We start from the raw sequence: 18,141 nt of genomic DNA on the forward strand, positions 1-18,141 counted from the left end.
AGAAGGAAATGATGACACACTTACATGGACGAACCTTGAAGACATTGTACTAAATGAAATAATTCAGTCACAAAAGAACGAATATTGTAGGACCAGCAGATGGCATAATGGTTACATTGTTGGTCTCTAATGTAGTCAACCATGGTTTGAGTCCCAGTACTGGTGGCTTGAAATTCCTGGCAGGCACATGTGTGTGTGTCCAAGGTCCTAAGAAGAGAATGGAGGAGAAGAGATTGCAGTGTGGCTATCTCTCCTAGTGATTTCTCGCTTTCTGTCTGTCTCTCCTATGAGTACATGTGCGCTATAGCAAAAATCTCTCTCTCTCTAAAAAAAAGAACAAATATCGTATTATTTCACTTGTATGAGATATTTAGAGTAATCAGATTCATAGAGACACGGAGTTCAATGGTGGTTGCCAGGGAGTGGTAGGTGAAAATAGAGAGTTATTGTTTAATCTATATAGAGCTTCCATTTGGGAAGAGTAAGAGTTGGAAGACAGTGATAGCATTTGCATGACAAGGTGAATAGAAACATCGCTGAACTGTCTATTTAAAAGTGATTAAAATGATAAATTATATGTCGTGTATTTTACCAAAATAAAAAAATAAACTTTAAAAAGACAGCTGAATTCTCATAGCTGCTTCTATGTTCAGCCTATTTAGGGTTTTATTTTTTATTTTTTATTTTGCTGTAGGATGTGTGCACTTGCCAGAGAGAGAGACAGAAAGAGAAAGTGAGAAAGCCTCTTCCCTCCAGTGGAACTGGCTAAGCTACAAAGTCTTCTCTGTGCTCCTCTCCTGGTATTGGCCATGTACGCACACATACCTGGCATGTTTTTCAAGCATCTGGTTTGGGATTTGAACTGTGCAATTGACCACGTGGGATCCAGCTACCTTAACACCACTGGCTGGGTTGAGATATGTTGTTTTTATTGATGTTTCTGAAGAAACTCTGGATTTGTATCAATATGTAGTTGGAAAAAGGAATCTTTTTTTTTTTTTTTAAAAAGAGGTTTTTGGCTTAGGTCACATGTGCTCACTAGAGAGATGGAGAGGCAAAAACAGTGAGAGGAAAAGTGAGAAATCACCTCCTGAGGAGGATGTCCACTCATAATCTCTTCTCCTCTCTTTTCCTCCCAGGATCTTGGACACACATGCACATGTGCCCAGTGTGAGTTTCAGGCCACGGTTGGCCACATGGGAGTACCACAACATAACTACTACAGATTCTGCTGACCCGGAAAAAGGAATCTTTTAATAGTCTTCCCACATAGTTGTGAATATCCTTCCTTCCCCTCTAACAAAACTTGATAAGGTTTGTTATAATGTGAAATGTTATACTGTTTGTTTATAATGTTTGTTATAATGTGAAATGTGAAACCATGCTCAACCACTTTTTTTGATAAGGAAAGTGATGCCATGATCCCTTCTCTTTTCTCCACATAGGATGTTGGGCACGCATGCACACTTGCCCAGTGTAATTGTCAAGCCACGGGTCCAGGACTTGAATTGCAGTCAACTATATGGAAGTCGAGGCACGTAACTCTATCTCACCTGCTGACCCCAGTCTGCCTTCTTTTCAAACGTATCTTGATCTCACGTATGACTTCGTAACGTTGTGTATCGTTCATTTGTAAAACCTCTTTTACTGCGTTATCTCAATCAGTGTTTCTTAGCTGAGAGTTATTTTGCCCTGCAGGAGTATTTGGCAATGTCTGGAGACATATCTAGTTGCCACACTAGGGTGTTGCTACTGACATCTAGTGGGTAGATGCCAAAGATGCTGCCAAGTCTCCTGCAACACACTAGACAACCCTCTGGAACAAGAAACTAAATGGATCAAAATGTTGCTAGTGCTGAAGTTGGGAAACTTTAATCTACTTAATGTTGATGCATTTCATTATACAATGGCAAACATTTGTATTTGTTAATATCACCATTAATTTTTAGAACATTTTTAAGTATTGAGAAATTGTTAAGATCATGATGGTGGTTATAAGTTCTCCCAAAACTCTAGTTTTAGCTTTAAAGATCAAATTTATCATTTATAAATATTTTTTCCTTGATGTTACAAATCACACTTTCTTTTTGCCAAAGGGTGCATGCACTTGCCAGAGAGACACCCAGAGAGAGAAAGAGAAAGAGAGAGAGAAATGGTCACATTGCAATCCCTTCTCTTTCCATCCCTCCCTCATTTCAGGATTTTGGGCACACAGGTACATGCACCTGGCATATTTTTTAAGTCGCTGGGTCTGGGACTTGAACCGGGCTGTCAGCATGTGGGATCCAGCCACCTTAATCACCATCCCACTGGCTAGCCCACAAATCACACTTCATTCATCTGCCCTGTAGCTGGCCATGTAAGGTTGGAGTTCCCGTGCACAATGCTTAATCCTCGGCATCTGGACCCACCCCCCTCCTTATCTTCTACTTCTCCTTCTTCTTTTGTGAATGTGTGAGGTGATGACCACAATAACTAATCATATAATCTGTCACACTGCCTGGGTGAAGGTAGAAGTAACTTTATCCACTATTGTTTTTGAGCTCTTAGTGAAAATGTCAATATAGCAGAAAAGGCAAATATCACCCTACTACTGTTAGAAAAAAAAGTTTTGCCCTCAGGAAGAGTCTCAGGAATCATCAGTGACCCAGGGTCCAAATTTTGAGAATTTCTGCTCTAGATTTATATGAAAGAAATAAATTCCAATTTGTTAGGCTTTTAACTACAACATAGTTTATGTTTCTAATTTTCAAACTGTCTTTGGCCAACTTGCCAAAAATTCAGTAGTTATACAGAGATAGAGACTTCTGACTTTGAAGGAACTTATTTTAAATTCTGAAAGAAAATAGATATAAGAAGTTAAGAAGTGGGGCCAGCCAATGGTGTGGTGATTAAGGTAACTGGATCCCACATGAACAACTTCGTGGTTTGAGTCTCAGACCCAGTGGTTTAAAAATCACACCGGGTATGTGTGCGTGCGTGCCCAAAATCCCAAGAGGAGAATGGAGGAGAAGGGATTGCAGTGTGGCTATCCCCCTAGGGGGTAATTTCTCACTTTCTGACTCTCCGTACCATTGTGAACTGTAAAAAGAACGCCAGCTTTGGAGCCAGTTCAGACCTGGGTCTGCTGCATAACCAAAACCTTGGAAAAGTAAGTTACTTCACTTTTCTATGTTTGAACTTTTTCACCTGGCATGTGGCAATGGATTTATGTCTATCTCAGACGACCACGAAGAGTAACGGAGACCTTATGCACCGAGCACAATGCCTGGTGCAGAGCAGCTTCTGCATAAATGAAAATGATGGTTATTTAGTTCAGTGTCTGAGGGACTTGTTCAAATTGTAATGGAAGTCGAGGCACGTAACTCTATCTCACCTGCTGACCCCAGTCTGCCTTCTTTTCAAACGTATCTTGATCTCACGTATGACTTCGTAACGTTGTGTATCGTTCATTTGTAAAACCTCTTTTACTGCGTTATCTCAATCAGTGTTTCTTAGCTGAGAGTTATTTTGCCCTGCAGGAGTATTTGGCAATGTCTGGAGACATATCTAGTTGCCACACTAGGGTGTTGCTACTGACATCTAGTGGGTAGATGCCAAAGATGCTGCCAAGTCTCCTGCAACACACTAGACAACCCTCTGGAACAAGAAACTAAATGGATCAAAATGTTGCTAGTGCTGAAGTTGGGAAACTTTAATCTACTTAATGTTGATGCATTTCATTATACAATGGCAAACATTTGTATTTGTTAATATCACCATTAATTTTTAGAACATTTTTAAGTATTGAGAAATTGTTAAGATCATGATGGTGGTTATAAGTTCTCCCAAAACTCTAGTTTTAGCTTTAAAGATCAAATTTATCATTTATAAATATTTTTTCCTTGATGTTACAAATCACACTTTCTTTTTGCCAAAGGGTGCATGCACTTGCCAGAGAGACACCCAGAGAGAGAAAGAGAAAGAGAGAGAGAAATGGTCACATTGCAATCCCTTCTCTTTCCATCCCTCCCTCATTTCAGGATTTTGGGCACACAGGTACATGCACCTGGCATATTTTTTAAGTCGCTGGGTCTGGGACTTGAACCGGGCTGTCAGCATGTGGGATCCAGCCACCTTAATCACCATCCCACTGGCTAGCCCACAAATCACACTTCATTCATCTGCCCTGTAGCTGGCCATGTAAGGTTGGAGTTCCCGTGCACAATGCTTAATCCTCGGCATCTGGACCCACCCCCCTCCTTATCTTCTACTTCTCCTTCTTCTTTTGTGAATGTGTGAGGTGATGACCACAATAACTAATCATATAATCTGTCACACTGCCTGGGTGAAGGTAGAAGTAACTTTATCCACTATTGTTTTTGAGCTCTTAGTGAAAATGTCAATATAGCAGAAAAGGCAAATATCACCCTACTACTGTTAGAAAAAAAAGTTTTGCCCTCAGGAAGAGTCTCAGGAATCATCAGTGACCCAGGGTCCAAATTTTGAGAATTTCTGCTCTAGATTTATATGAAAGAAATAAATTCCAATTTGTTAGGCTTTTAACTACAACATAGTTTATGTTTCTAATTTTCAAACTGTCTTTGGCCAACTTGCCAAAAATTCAGTAGTTATACAGAGATAGAGACTTCTGACTTTGAAGGAACTTATTTTAAATTCTGAAAGAAAATAGATATAAGAAGTTAAGAAGTGGGGCCAGCCAATGGTGTGGTGATTAAGGTAACTGGATCCCACATGAACAACTTCGTGGTTTGAGTCTCAGACCCAGTGGTTTGAAAATCACACCGGGTATGTGTGCGTGCGTGCCCAAAATCCCAAGAGGAGAATGGAGGAGAAGGGATTGCAGTGTGGCTATCCCCCTAGGGGGTAATTTCTCACTTTCTGACTCTCCGTATGTCTCTGCCTCTCCAGCAAGTGCATGTGCCCTATAGGAAAAAAATCTCTCTTCAAAAAAAAAAGGTGCCTCATATCGTTAGTATCTTTGTGCTGTACTCAAAAGTAGGATAGCCTGACCTTCTCACGCAGTTCTGCTTGGACATTGGCACGACGTGCTCTCTGGTACCTCTCCTCCCTGTTCCCAACTGTTGCAAACACAGGGAATATTTATTTGGTCCACCATTGTGAACTGTTAAAAGAACGCCAGCTTTGGAGCCAGTTCAGACCTGGGTCTGCTGCATAACCAAAACCTTGGAAAAGTAAGTTACTTCACTTTTCTATGTTTGAACTTTTTCACCTGGCATGTGGCAATGGATTTATGTCTATCTCAGACGACCACGAAGAGTAACGGAGACCTTATGCACCGAGCACAATGCCTGGTGCAGAGCAGCTTCTGCATAAATGAAAATGATGGTTATTTAGTTCAGTGTCTGAGGGACTTGTTCAAATTGTATAAATTCTGTTTTTTCAATTTTCATTCACTGGGTGCTCTCTAATCCTGCTGTCTCATTTGGTTAGCTACTCTGAGAAGTTAAGGAATTGTGTCTAGTTCGTTAGTACCTTTTAAAGAAAAACTTCCTACTTCCCTTTCGTGTGATAAGAGGCTTATTGGAAAAAGAATGCTCTTTGTTCTTAATTTCAGAAGAGAATTTACCTTTCTTTAGAGGCTGTTTGCGTATTGATGGTAAATGTAATTCCGTATATTGTCAACTGACTAGTATATATTATTTATTATATAGAGGCCTGTCTAACAAGACAGCCACAGTCTGAAACAGGTCAATAGTGTGAATTAAATGCTAAAGCTTGGAATGACATCTATATTATACCTTTTACTGATCTACATGGTGTCCTAGGAATGTAACCTTGGTAAATATTTTTTAATAGGTTTCTGTTTCTTTATTTTCAGCTCTTTCAGTCCGGCATGGCAGAAAAACCAGTGTGTGTGTCCACACAAATACTTGATGATGAATATACAGTTAAGTATATTTTTCAAATAGAACTCTGCATTTTGTACTTCAATAAGATTTATACTTTCAAAATAGTGATTTGGTAAACTGATAAAGACCAAGTTAAGTGCTAATCATGGTTAAATTATTGCAAGTTATCATTTTAGTTTGAACCACTAAACTACCATATTTATTCTTTTATTGAAATTTTGCCAGAGAGAGACACAGAGAGAGAATAACCCCCCTCACCCCATTGAGAACAGTCACACTACAAGCCATTTTCCTCCATTTCTCCCTCCTTTCTGAATTTTGGACACACACACATACACACTCAGAGTTTTCTCAAACTGCTGAGTCTAGAACTTGGACTACTCAGAGGGCCACCTTAACCATCGTACCATAGACTGGCCTCTACCATATTTTTTCTCTACTCCTCACCATACTCCTCCGAAATGAGTAGTTTCTTTTTTTTTTCTTTTTAAAGAATTATTTCATTTTTATTTATTTATTTATTTTCATTTGACCAGAGAGAGACAGAGTGAGAGAGAGAGAGTGAGAAAGCAAGCTGCCAGGTCCAGGAACTCGAACTGCAGTTGGCCACGTGGGAGTCCAGCATCCTTAACCACCTGCCGGCCCCATGAGTGACTTCTTTAACAGCAAAGAAAAACAAATTAAAATACCAGCATTATCCAATAGGTGAAAAGCATATTATTATTTTGATGGAGATATTTATAGAATTTATGTATACTTAACATAAATACTTTTGAAATAAAGTTATTTTAGGAGGTTGAATGCATGTTGATTACTTTGCTGAGTGTGAGAAGGAATCAAGTTCCTTTTTAAAATGAGCTTCTGGGGGACCAGCAGTTAGCCTAATGGCTATGTTGCTGGACTCCCATGTAGTCAACCGCAGTTCGAGTCCTGGACCCGGTGGCTTAAAACTCACACCAGGCGCATGTGCATGCGTGCCCAAGATCCCGAGAGGAGCATGGAGGAGAAGGGATTGTGGCGTGGCCATCCCCCCTGGCGGGTGATTTCTCGCTTTGTCTCTCTGTCTCTCTGTCTGTCTGGCGAGTGCATGTGCCCTATAGCAAAACAAACAAACAAACAAAAAACCTCTCCAAAATAAATAAAAAAAAAATACATTAAAACTGACCAGTCCTGTGGCCTAGTGGTTAGGTATATTTTTCAAATAGATCTCACAGGGCCAACTGAGAGTTTGAATCTCATCCTGACAGCTTCAAAAGCACTGCCAGGTGGGCCAGCCGGTGCCCTGGTGGTTCTGGTGCTGGACTTCCAAATAGCCAACCGTAGTTCAAGTCCCAGACTTGGCAGCTTGCTTTTTTATTTTCCCTTTCTCTCTCTCTCTCTCTTTGGTCAAATTAAAATAATAATAGTAATAGCAACAAATAAAATTAAATAAATAAATAATAAAAAACACAGGGAGTCATAAGTTCCTGAGTGCCCCACTTCCCAATAGTATGGAAAAATGAAGAAGGGATTGTGGCATTCCCATACCCCACTGGGAGTACTTTCTCCCTTTCCTTCTTCCTCTGTGTCTCTATGATGAGCACACACACTCTCTGGCTTATAAAACAAATAAACTAAAACAAAAGCTTACATTAAAAGAGAGAATAGTACGTCTGAGTGGGTGAAAATTTAGTCATAGAATTCTTTATGAGATCAGCCCTGTAGCCTTGTAGTAAAGAGAGGCTGGATTCCACATGCCCGACCTTGCTTTGACTCCCAGCTCCGGCAGCTTGAAAAACACTCTGAGCATATGTGTCTATGTTCCCCGAAATGTGGACAAGATGAAGAAATGTTATGTGCTTCCAAAATACAATTATGAAACAGGCATAGAAGAGACATTCCCATTTCAAATGGAACTAATAGGAAGAAAGCAAGGAAAAACAGGTCCCAAGTAAGTTTAAACCCAACAGGACAAACCACACTAAATCTTAAGGCTTCAGAATGATCTTCTTTGACTTAATGCTCTGTCTGGTGAGGGATTGTTCTCTGCTTCAAAAAAACAATCATACCATAGAAGCAAGTAATATTCCAAATTTGTTCTGGAATCCTTTTACAATGGGAAAACTTAGTTTCTTCTCTAAGTATTATAAATAACATTTTCACAAAATGCGAATAATAGTAAAAAGAAAAACAACAACAACACTTCTTTCAACCTAGCTTTTTGCCAGCAATAATTAACCTTTCAAAGTTCTATATATCGGCTTTTCTTCAATGTTGGTACTTAGTGTGATATTAAGATATAGTGCTTTTTTTTTTTTTCTGAATGGCTTGTATTCTTGAAATTGTAGACTCTTTGTTAAAGAAAGCTCTAGGGGCCAGCAGATGGTGTAATGGTTGTGTCTCTGGACTCCAACATGGCTAACTGAGGTTTGGGTCCCAGATACAGTGGCTCGAAAATCATTCTGGGCATGTGACGTGTGTGCCCAAGATCCTAAGAGGAGAATGGAGGAGAAGGGATTGCATAGTGACCATACCCCTGGCGGGGTGATTTCTCACTTTCCCTCTCACTGTCTTGGCCTCTCTCTCCACCGAAAGCATGTGCTTTATGGCAAAAATGTCTATTAAAAAAAAAAGAAGAAGAAGGAGAAGGCAGCTCTAGATTTATAGAATATTAGAGTGTGAAAAAATTTTAGGTTCAACTGGCCAGGTTCCCTCATTTTGTGGAAGAGAAAATGGAGGCACCAGTACCTGTCTTAAAGGCTCACAACGACTAGTGACTTTTTTTATTCCATTAACTTTCTTTAATACCACTGGGAAATAGTTCTGTGAGTACAGATTAAGTATCAGGGCTCCTATTTATAACTTTATACTCATTGACCAACTTCTCTGCATCCTTCCTTCCACTAACCTTCCCAGCCTTGGTAAGGGCCATTCTACTCTCTGCTGCTATGAGATCCACCTTGCTAGATTCCATATATGAGTGAGATTATGCAGTATTTGTCTATCTGTGCCTGGCTCATTTTCTTAACATAAAGTCCTTCAGATCTATCCATGTAGCCACAAATAATAAAATTTTATTCTTTTTTATGGCTGAATAGTATCCCATCACATCTATCTGCTGGTGAACTCAAGGTGACTCTATATCTTGGTTATTGTGAATAGTGCTAGAATAAACACAGGAGTGCAGATATCTCCTTGACATAGTAAATTTATTTCCTTTGGATCTATACCCAGTATTAGGCTTGTTGGATCACATGATAATTCTGTTTTTAGAGTTTTTAAAAAATGATTTATTTAATTTTATTTATCATTATTATTATTTTTTTATTTGATACAGGCACTCACCTTTGAGACACACACACACACAGAGAGAGAGAGAGAGAGAGCGAGAGAGAGAGAAACTGAGAGAGCCATCCTGTCTGGGACTTGAACTGTAGTTGGCCATGTGGGAGTCCAGTGCCCCAACCACCATGCCACCTACCAGTCCCATGTTTTTAGCATTAAAAAAAAAATCTCCATACTATTTTTTATATTGGCTATGCTAATAAATATGTACAATTATTGTGAGTCCATTTAAAATAGAAAGGGCCAGCCCGCAATGTTGAGGCAGCTTGATCCCACTTGGCCAAGCATTCAGTTTGTGTCCCTGATCTGGCAGATTGAGAATCATGCCAGGTCCATGTGCATGCCCAAAATCCCAACAGGAGAGAACTGTAGAAGGAATTGTGGTGTGACCATCCCACACGGGGGGTGCTTTTTCACAGCCCCCAACCTCCCAATCAGAGTGTGTGGAATCTTTTGTACTTTACATATCATGACTTTTATTTTTTTTTATTTTTTTTTTATTTTTGGAGAGATTTTCACTGTAGGGCGTGTGCGCTCGCCAGACAGACAGAGAGAGACATAGAGACAGAAAGCAAGAAATCACCCCCCAGGGGGGATGGTCACGCCGCAATCCCTTCTCCTCCATTCTCCTCTCGGGATCTTGGGCACGCACGCACACGCGCCCGGCGTGAGTTTTAAGCCACTGGGTCCGGGACACGAACCGCGGTTGACTATGTGGGAGTCCAGTGACATAGCCATTACGCTAACTGCTGGTTCCCCTACATATCATGACTTTGTGTTCATTATCTCATTTGCTCTGTGTAGTCTGTATATACTTGCTGTCATGAAGAATTAAAATAATCAATGGACTCAACCGTGGTAGTGTGCACTGCTAAAATGCTGTTGTTTTGTGGGCCGAGGTCATAAGAGAGGCCTGGGTTTGATTCCTAGCTCATCCTAAAAGCTGAATGTCATGGCACACACCTGTAATTCCAGGAACTCAGGAGGCTGAGGCAGGAGGATCATGAGCTCAAGGTTGGCTAGGGCAACACAGTAAGAGCTTGTCTAAAATTACTGGGTGGTACCGTGTGCCTATCTATAGTCTTGGCTGCTAGACACTGAGGCAGGAGAATTGTGACACAGTGAGAACCTGCCTTTTAAAAAAGTATGATAGGGACCAGCAGTTGGTGTAATGGCTATGTCGTTGGACTCTCATGTAGTCGACCGCGGTTTGAGTCCTGGACCCGTGGCTTAAATTCACGCCGGGCATGTGTGCGTGTGTGCCCAAGATCCCGAGAGGAGAATGGAGGAGAAGAGATTGTGGCATGACCATCCCCCCTGGGAGGTGATTTCTCACTTTCTGTCTCTCTGTCTCTCTCTGTCTTTCTGGCAAGTGCACATGCCCTATAGCAAAAAGCTGTCCAAAAAAAATTTTTTTAAGGTATAATTAGCACTTTAATTTCATGTAAGTACACATGCAATCATTTATTTATTTATTTATTTATTTTGCTATAGGGCGCTTGCACTCGCCAGACAGACAGAGAGAGACAGAGAGACAGAAAGCGAGAAATCACCCCCCATGGGGGATGACCACGCCACAATCCCTTCTCCTCCATTCTCCTCTCGGGATCTTGGGCACGCACGCACACGCGCCCGGCGTGAGTTTAAGCCATCAGGTCCGGGACTTGAACCACAGTTGACTACGTGGGAGTCCAGCGACATAGCCATTACGCTAACTGCTGGTCCCAGCAATACTCTATTTATTTATTTTTAGTTTTTGCTATAGCATATAGCACATATGTGCTCACTAGAGAGACAGAAGGGGAGGGAAAGTGAGAACTCTTTAAGAGTTCTTTGGGGATTTGGGGCATGCATGCACACGTGTCCAGGGTGATTTTCAAGCCATTGGGTCCGGTACTTAAAGTGTAGAGTTGGCCATGTGGGATCCAGGGCTTTAATCTCCATGCCACCTGCTGGCCCAAAATAATCTTTTAAAATAGTAGGTTAAATCTTATTTTTTACACTTATCCTTCTATACTTTTTACTTTGCTTTATTTGTGGATGGTGCAAAGGCACATTTAAGACAAAGATTTGAATGATCACAAGCTCCAAACGAGTAGAATTTCAAATATTAACACCATCTACATGGACAGTGGCATTTCTTCAGGCCAAATGTTACAGTAAAGACCTTTTAACCTACCAAGATACCCGTCAAGCCATAGTAACGATACTGTTCACATCTCTACTTGCTTTGGTATTTTCTCTGTGGATAAGAACTGGATGCTAATAAGGCCAAGGTTTCTCATCCTTTCATGAGCAGACAATAGGCTCTTTTGTTCCACAAACACACACAGACTTTGTCTGGTGCCTCCCTAAGCTACAGTTTTAAAAATGAGAGAAGACTATCACAGGAGAACCTAGGCCAGAGAGGACAGTGAGATAACCAAATCAATCTATTACTCACTAAAACAATCTACAGAGCGTAGAGATCAGAATGTTCTTTTCATAAATAGGGGGAAAAAAAAAACGTCGAATTTACCGTGTATTTTTAACTCTGTTTTCTAAGAGCATAAATAATAAGAAATTGAATTTTTTTCTTATTTCTTACTTGGTTATATATTAAGCTAGTATTGCTAAATATACTCTTTTTAAATATAAAGTCTCCATAGACTTTCTGGCGATGAATCCTTGTTTGATTCGTGGTAGTTAGGGTTCTTCATCCCTATCATTTTCTGCTCAGTCAACATGTACCGGTTCAACAGACAGCTCTTGAGAGTCTACTGGGAGCTAGGAATTGGGTATATAAAATGAATAAAATCCTGCTTGTTCTCAAAAATCTGTAAGTATATCAAACTCTGTTTCTTTGGGTAAATCACGTAACATGTTTGGGTCTTAATCTCATATTTGACATAAGGGAATTAAGTTCGTTCTAATACTAATTGTGGTGATACTTATATAATTTTTCATATAAATATTCTTGTATCTCTTGCATATGTTATTTTAGAATGTTTATGGAAAAGAAAATAGGATAATTTTTATTTTCTGTACAAAGCATGTTTTGAAAGATGTTTGAAATATGTTTTTACTTAGTACTACAAACTTTCTGCTTTCTTTGGTGAAGATAAGATTTTAAATAAATTCAGATTAGTAGCCATACTTTTCAAAATATTTATGTCAAAAACAATATACTATCTCTGTTTTCTACTTATTGCTGAACTCATTTAAGAGCTCCGTAGCTGGGTGAGTCAAGAAGTGAGAAGAATGTAGAAGGAGACATGAAACTTTATAATGAAGGACAGTAATTCCACAATTATTAATTCTTATGCTCAAGTACAAAACGTTTGACTAGAAGGTGCAGTTTAAATAGATTCTCCTGTCCTTTGGGATTGCATTCAGATGCCTCTTTCTGCATGGGAAAAAAGGCATCTTGTTATGATTTCTTTCTGACGTATAAGCATGGTATGTCTTTTCATTTATTGAGGTCTTTCTTAACTGTTCTCATCATTCTTTTATAGTTTTTTGTTTTGTTTTGTTTTTTGAGAGAGATTTTTGCTATAGGGCATGAGTACTCACTGGAGAGACAGAAAGAGACAAAGAGACAGTAAGTGAAAAATCACCCACCAAGGGAATGACCACACCACAATTCATTCTCCTCTATTATTTTCTCTGGATTTGGGTCATGCACACCCATGCACTGGGCATGAGTTTCAAGCTGCCAGATTTGGGACTTGAACCATGGCTGTCCACATGAAAGCCCAGCACCTTAACTATTATGCCACCTGCTGGCCCCTGTGTATATGTTTTATACATATATTTTTAAATTCTTATACATCTTGATTATTTATTTATTTTTGTTGAGAAGTTTTTGCTATAGGGCACGTGCACTCACCAGAGAGACAAAGAGAGACAGAAAGCGAGAAATCATCCCTCAGTGAGTTTAAGCCATCAGGTCCGGGACTTGAACCACAGTCAGCCATATGGGAGTCCAGTGACGTAACCATTACACCCTCTGCTGGTCCCAAAATTTACGTTCTGGACACAGGTTTCCCCCCCCCCTCACAAATTTACTTAATACATTTGTGTCTTGTCTGAGTTATGATAATCAAATAGTAATCAATTTTTAACTTCTTTGGCATGTGATCATCATTTTCTCATCAAAAGACTTCATTTCCTATTCTAATAAAAACTTTTGATTATTATTATTTTTTTTTAAGCAAAAAGAAGATAACATCCGTTGCTTAACTATGCGTGGTCATTTTGGCTTTGAATGTTTGCCCTATCAATTGGTGAACAGATCTATCCGACAAGGATTCTCTTTCAATATTCTCTGTGTGGGTAAGTGCCAGACACCTCATTTGAATGATGACTTCTTTTTTCCAAATGCTCATTTCAACTTATCTTAAGCAATGTATCACTTGTGCTTTAATTCAAAACCATATCTTTGTGTTTTACTGGTTTCTGTTTCTTTTCTTTTCTTTTTTTAGTTTGCTGTAGAGCGCATGCACTTGTTAGAGAGCAATAGAGGACATGAGAAATCCTCCCCACCAGGGGGAATGGCTGCACCACAATCCCTTCTGCATTCTCCTGTCAGGATTATGGGCATGTAGGCACACAAGTTCATTGTGTTTTTCAAGCTGCTAAGTCTGGGACTCGATCCACACAGTTGGCCATGTGGGATCCAGCTGCCTTAACCTCCTACCGTGTGCCGGCCTTAATGTGATGTGTACAAAGTGAAATGATTACATTGAGCTAATTAGCATATTCAGCACCTCATTTACCTATTATTTCAAAATAATTACTTTATTTTTATTTATTTATTTATTTTAATTTGACCAAAGAGTGACAGAGTAAGAGAGGGAGGGAAAAAGAGAAGGGGAGAGAGAGAAAGAGAGACAGCAAGTCACCAGGTCTGGGACTTGAACCTCAGTTGACCATGTAGGAGTCCAGCAGCCTTAACCACCATGCCACGTGCTGGTCCCTACCTATTACTTTTTATGGTGAGACATTTGAAGTTTACTCTTTTATTTTGAAATATGTAATACGTTACTGCAGACTACAGTCACTCTGCTGTGCAATTGATTTCATAACATTTCTTCTGTCTATTTGAAACGTGGTGCCCTTTGATCAACAATTCTCCATGTCCTCCCTTCCCATCCTCCCACCATCTGGTAACCATCTCTTTACCCTCTACTTTCTCTGGATTCAACTTTTTTAGAGTTTGGGGACACTTTGACCCACTTCAAGGGTTCAGAGCATTACTTATCCCCAGCCACTTATTGCCCCTATAAAGATGTATCTATGTTTATTACAGGAGAAACTGGAATTGGAAAATCAACACTGATCGACACACTGTTTAATACTAATTTGAAAGACAGCAAATCCTCACATTTTTACTCCAATGTTGGACTTAAAATTCAGACATACGAACTTCAGGAAAGCAATGTTCAATTGAAATTGACTGTTATAAATACAGTGGGGTACGGTGATCAAATAAACAAAGAAGCCAGGTTAGTGTTTTCCTATTTGAATTTAAAAACATTTCTGTACTTTAAGGAATTTGCCTTTCCTCTCCATAGACTAATTGGTAATATTTTTCCAACTTAATGATACATTTCTGCAATTTGTATTCTTTTCTAATTAAATAATGTTCCCTTTTTTGTGAAATTGACACTTTAGCATCTAATTATCTGATTTCCTTCAAGGGTTTGTTTTTTTTTTTTTTTTTTTTTTGGGGCCCTCACGGGTTGTTTTTTTTTTTTTTTTTTTTGAGAGGTTTTTGCTATGGGATGCATGCGTTCACCAGAAGACAGAGAGAGACAGAAAGCAAGAAATCACCCCCCAGGGAGGATGGCCATGACTAATCCCTTCTCCTCCATTATCCTCTCGGGATCTTGGGCATGCGCGCACAGGTTTCTGGCATGAGTTTAAACAACAGGGTCCGGGACTTGAACCATGGTCAACTACATGGGAGTCCAGCGACGTAGCCATTAACGCCATCTGCTGGCCCCAAGAGATTCACTCTTTGTGATGTGTATTTCTATAGGTTTTAGAAAGTGCACAGACCTGAATAGCCATCATTTCAGTCATAACATAGAATAGTTCTGTTGCACCCCGTCATTATCTTATGTACAATTGCCGCACTGTATTAATTGTTTTAGCTTCACAATAAGACCTGTGTCTAGACAGTATGTCTCCCTTGGTTTTCTTTAAGATGTCTTGAACATTCTAGGCCTTTAATACTCTACATAAATATACATATAAAAGTTTGGTTTCTGATTTAGATTGCTTTGAATTGATAGATTATTTGACCTTTTCTGGAAACAGGGTAAAACATGGGCCTTTTTATTGGGACGGGATCATTACCTTTGTATGAGCAAATCATGTACTTTATCATTGTGGCAAACTCTTTAGGACATTAACTATTAATTAAATGATGAAAAAGACTTCAAATTTCCAGGAACATGCCATGCTAAAGGTCTAAATAATCATTTTTTTTTAGCTACCAACCAATTGTTGACTACATAGACGCCCAGTTCGAGGCGTACCTGCAAGAAGAACTGAAGATTAAACGCTCTTTCGTTGACTACCACGATTCTCGCACCCATGCGTGCCTTTACTTCATCTCACCCACAGGACATTCTCTGAAGTCCCTCGATCTATTAACGATGAAGAGCATTGACAGTAAGGTGTGCTTGGTGAACCCATTTGTCTTCCAAGTTCAGTATTTATTTTGAGATAATAATATATCTCAAAAGCATTTGCATAACAGTACCGGTTACTTTTCATATGTATACATACACATCACGATTTTTTCTGTTACTTTAAAAACAATCGCTAGCCTTTGCCAGGGCTGCCATACTGAAATACCCCAGGCTGGGTGGTTTAAACTGTATAAATGCATTTGTTCACAGGTATGGAGGCCAGAGGTCCAAGGAAAGGTGTTAGCAGTTTGGTTTCTGAAACCTTTCTCCTTGGCTGGCAGATGGCTGTCTTCTCAGGGTCTTCCCTCTGGCATCTCTTTATGTATCTAAGTTTCCTTTTCTTACCATTCACATTGAATCCCCCTCGTAATAACCTCATTTTAACTTAATCACTTAATCACAGGTTCTAGTTTCAATTACAGTCACACTAGGCAATACTGGGGGTTAAGGCTTTCATATAAAAATTTGAGGATGATACAATTCAGCATTTGATAGCTTTCGACTTTAGCTTGCAGAGGACTTTCATGAAAGAGCAATATCAGTTTAGAAAATGAGATGTGGGGCCAGCAGGTGGCATGATGGTTAAGGCACTGGATCCCACATGGGTAACCCCACAGTTCGAGACTGGACCCATGTCTTGGAAATCACGCTAGGCTCATGTGCATGTGCGTCTAAAATCCTGAGGTTTTTTCCCTCACGGGTTGTTTTTTTTTTTTTTTTTTTTGAGAGGTTTTTGCTATGGGATGCATGCGTTCACCAGAAGACAGAGAGAGACAGAAAGCAAGAAATCACCCCCCAGGGAGGATGGCCATGACTAATCCCTTCTCCTCCATTATCCTCTCGGGATCTTGGGCATGCGCGCACAGGTTTCTGGCATGAGTTTAAACAACAGGGTCCGGGACTTGAACCATGGTCAACTACATGGGAGTCCAGCGACGTAGCCATTAACGCCATCTGCTGGCCCCAAGAGATTCACTCTTTGTGATGTGTATTTCTATAGGTTTTAGAAAGTGCACAGACCTGAATAGCCATCATTTCAGTCATAACATAGAATAGTTCTGTTGCACCCCGTCATTATCTTATGTACAATTGCCGCACTGTATTAATTGTTTTAGCTTCACAATAAGACCCTGTGTCTAGACAGTATGTCTCCCTTGGTTTTCTTTAAGATGTCTTGAACATTCTAGGCCTTTAATACTCTACATAAATATACATATAAAAGTTTGGTTTCTGATTTAGATTGCTTTGAATTGATAGATTATTTGACCTTTTCTGGAAACAGGGTAAAACATGGGCCTTTTTATTGGGACGGGATCATTACCTTTGTATGAGCAAATCATGTACTTTATCATTGTGGCAAACTCTTTAGGACATTAACTATTAATTAAATGATGAAAAAGACTTCAAATTTCCAGGAACATGCCATGCTAAAGGTCTAAATAATCATTTTTTTTTAGCTACCAACCAATTGTTGACTACATAGACGCCCAGTTCGAGGCGTACCTGCAAGAAGAACTGAAGATTAAACGCTCTTTCGTTGACTACCACGATTCTCGCACCCATGCGTGCCTTTACTTCATCTCACCCACAGGACATTCTCTGAAGTCCCTCGATCTATTAACGATGAAGAGCATTGACAGTAAGGTGTGCTTGGTGAACCCATTTGTCTTCCAAGTTCAGTATTTATTTTGAGATAATAATATATCTCAAAAGCATTTGCATAACAGTACCGGTTACTTTTCATATGTATACATACACATCACGATTTTTTCTGTTACTTTAAAAACAATCGCTAGCCTTTGCCAGGGCTGCCATACTGAAATACCCCAGGCTGGGTGGTTTAAACTGTATAAATGCATTTGTTCACAGGTATGGAGGCCAGAGGTCCAAGGAAAGGTGTTAGCAGTTTGGTTTCTGAAACCTTTCTCCTTGGCTGGCAGATGGCTGTCTTCTCAGGGTCTTCCCTCTGGCATCTCTTTATGTATCTAAGTTTCCTTTTCTTACCATTCACATTGAATCCCCCTCGTAATAACCTCATTTTAACTTAATCACTTAATCACAGGTTCTAGTTTCAATTACAGTCACACTAGGCAATACTGGGGGTTAAGGCTTTCATATAAAAATTTGAGGATGATACAATTCAGCATTTGATAGCTTTCGACTTTAGCTTGCAGAGGACTTTCATGAAAGAGCAATATCAGTTTAGAAAATGAGATGTGGGGCCAGCAGGTGGCATGATGGTTAAGGCACTGGATCCCACATGG

At 39.7% G+C, this 18,141-nt stretch overlaps 1 protein-coding gene across 2 annotated transcripts in view; it reads left to right on the forward strand.

Moving 5' to 3' along the window:
* The first annotated feature begins 5,848 nt into the window (after positions 1–5,848).
* The window catches only part of SEPTIN14 (septin 14), a 31,187-nt gene continuing 18,894 nt past the window's right edge, over positions 5,849–18,141 (forward strand). Inside the window, exons 1-4 of one of the 2 annotated variants that reach the window (XM_027771679.1) lie at positions 5,849–5,911; positions 13,391–13,511; positions 14,488–14,683; positions 15,676–15,862. In XM_027771679.1, coding sequence (XP_027627480.1) covers positions 5,858–5,911; positions 13,391–13,511; positions 14,488–14,683; positions 15,676–15,862 — 558 coding nt within the window. In that variant the 5' untranslated portion in view covers positions 5,849–5,857. Of the gene's footprint in view, positions 5,912–13,390; positions 13,512–14,487; positions 14,684–15,675; positions 15,863–17,338; positions 17,522–18,141 lie in introns of those variants that run through there. The other variant, XM_027771678.1, reaches the window with a different exon arrangement.

Source organism: Tupaia chinensis, unplaced genomic scaffold, assembly GCF_000334495.1.
Source record: "Tupaia chinensis unplaced genomic scaffold, TupChi_1.0 Scaffold000231_1, whole genome shotgun sequence".
Lineage (NCBI taxonomy): Eukaryota > Metazoa > Chordata > Mammalia > Scandentia > Tupaiidae > Tupaia > Tupaia belangeri.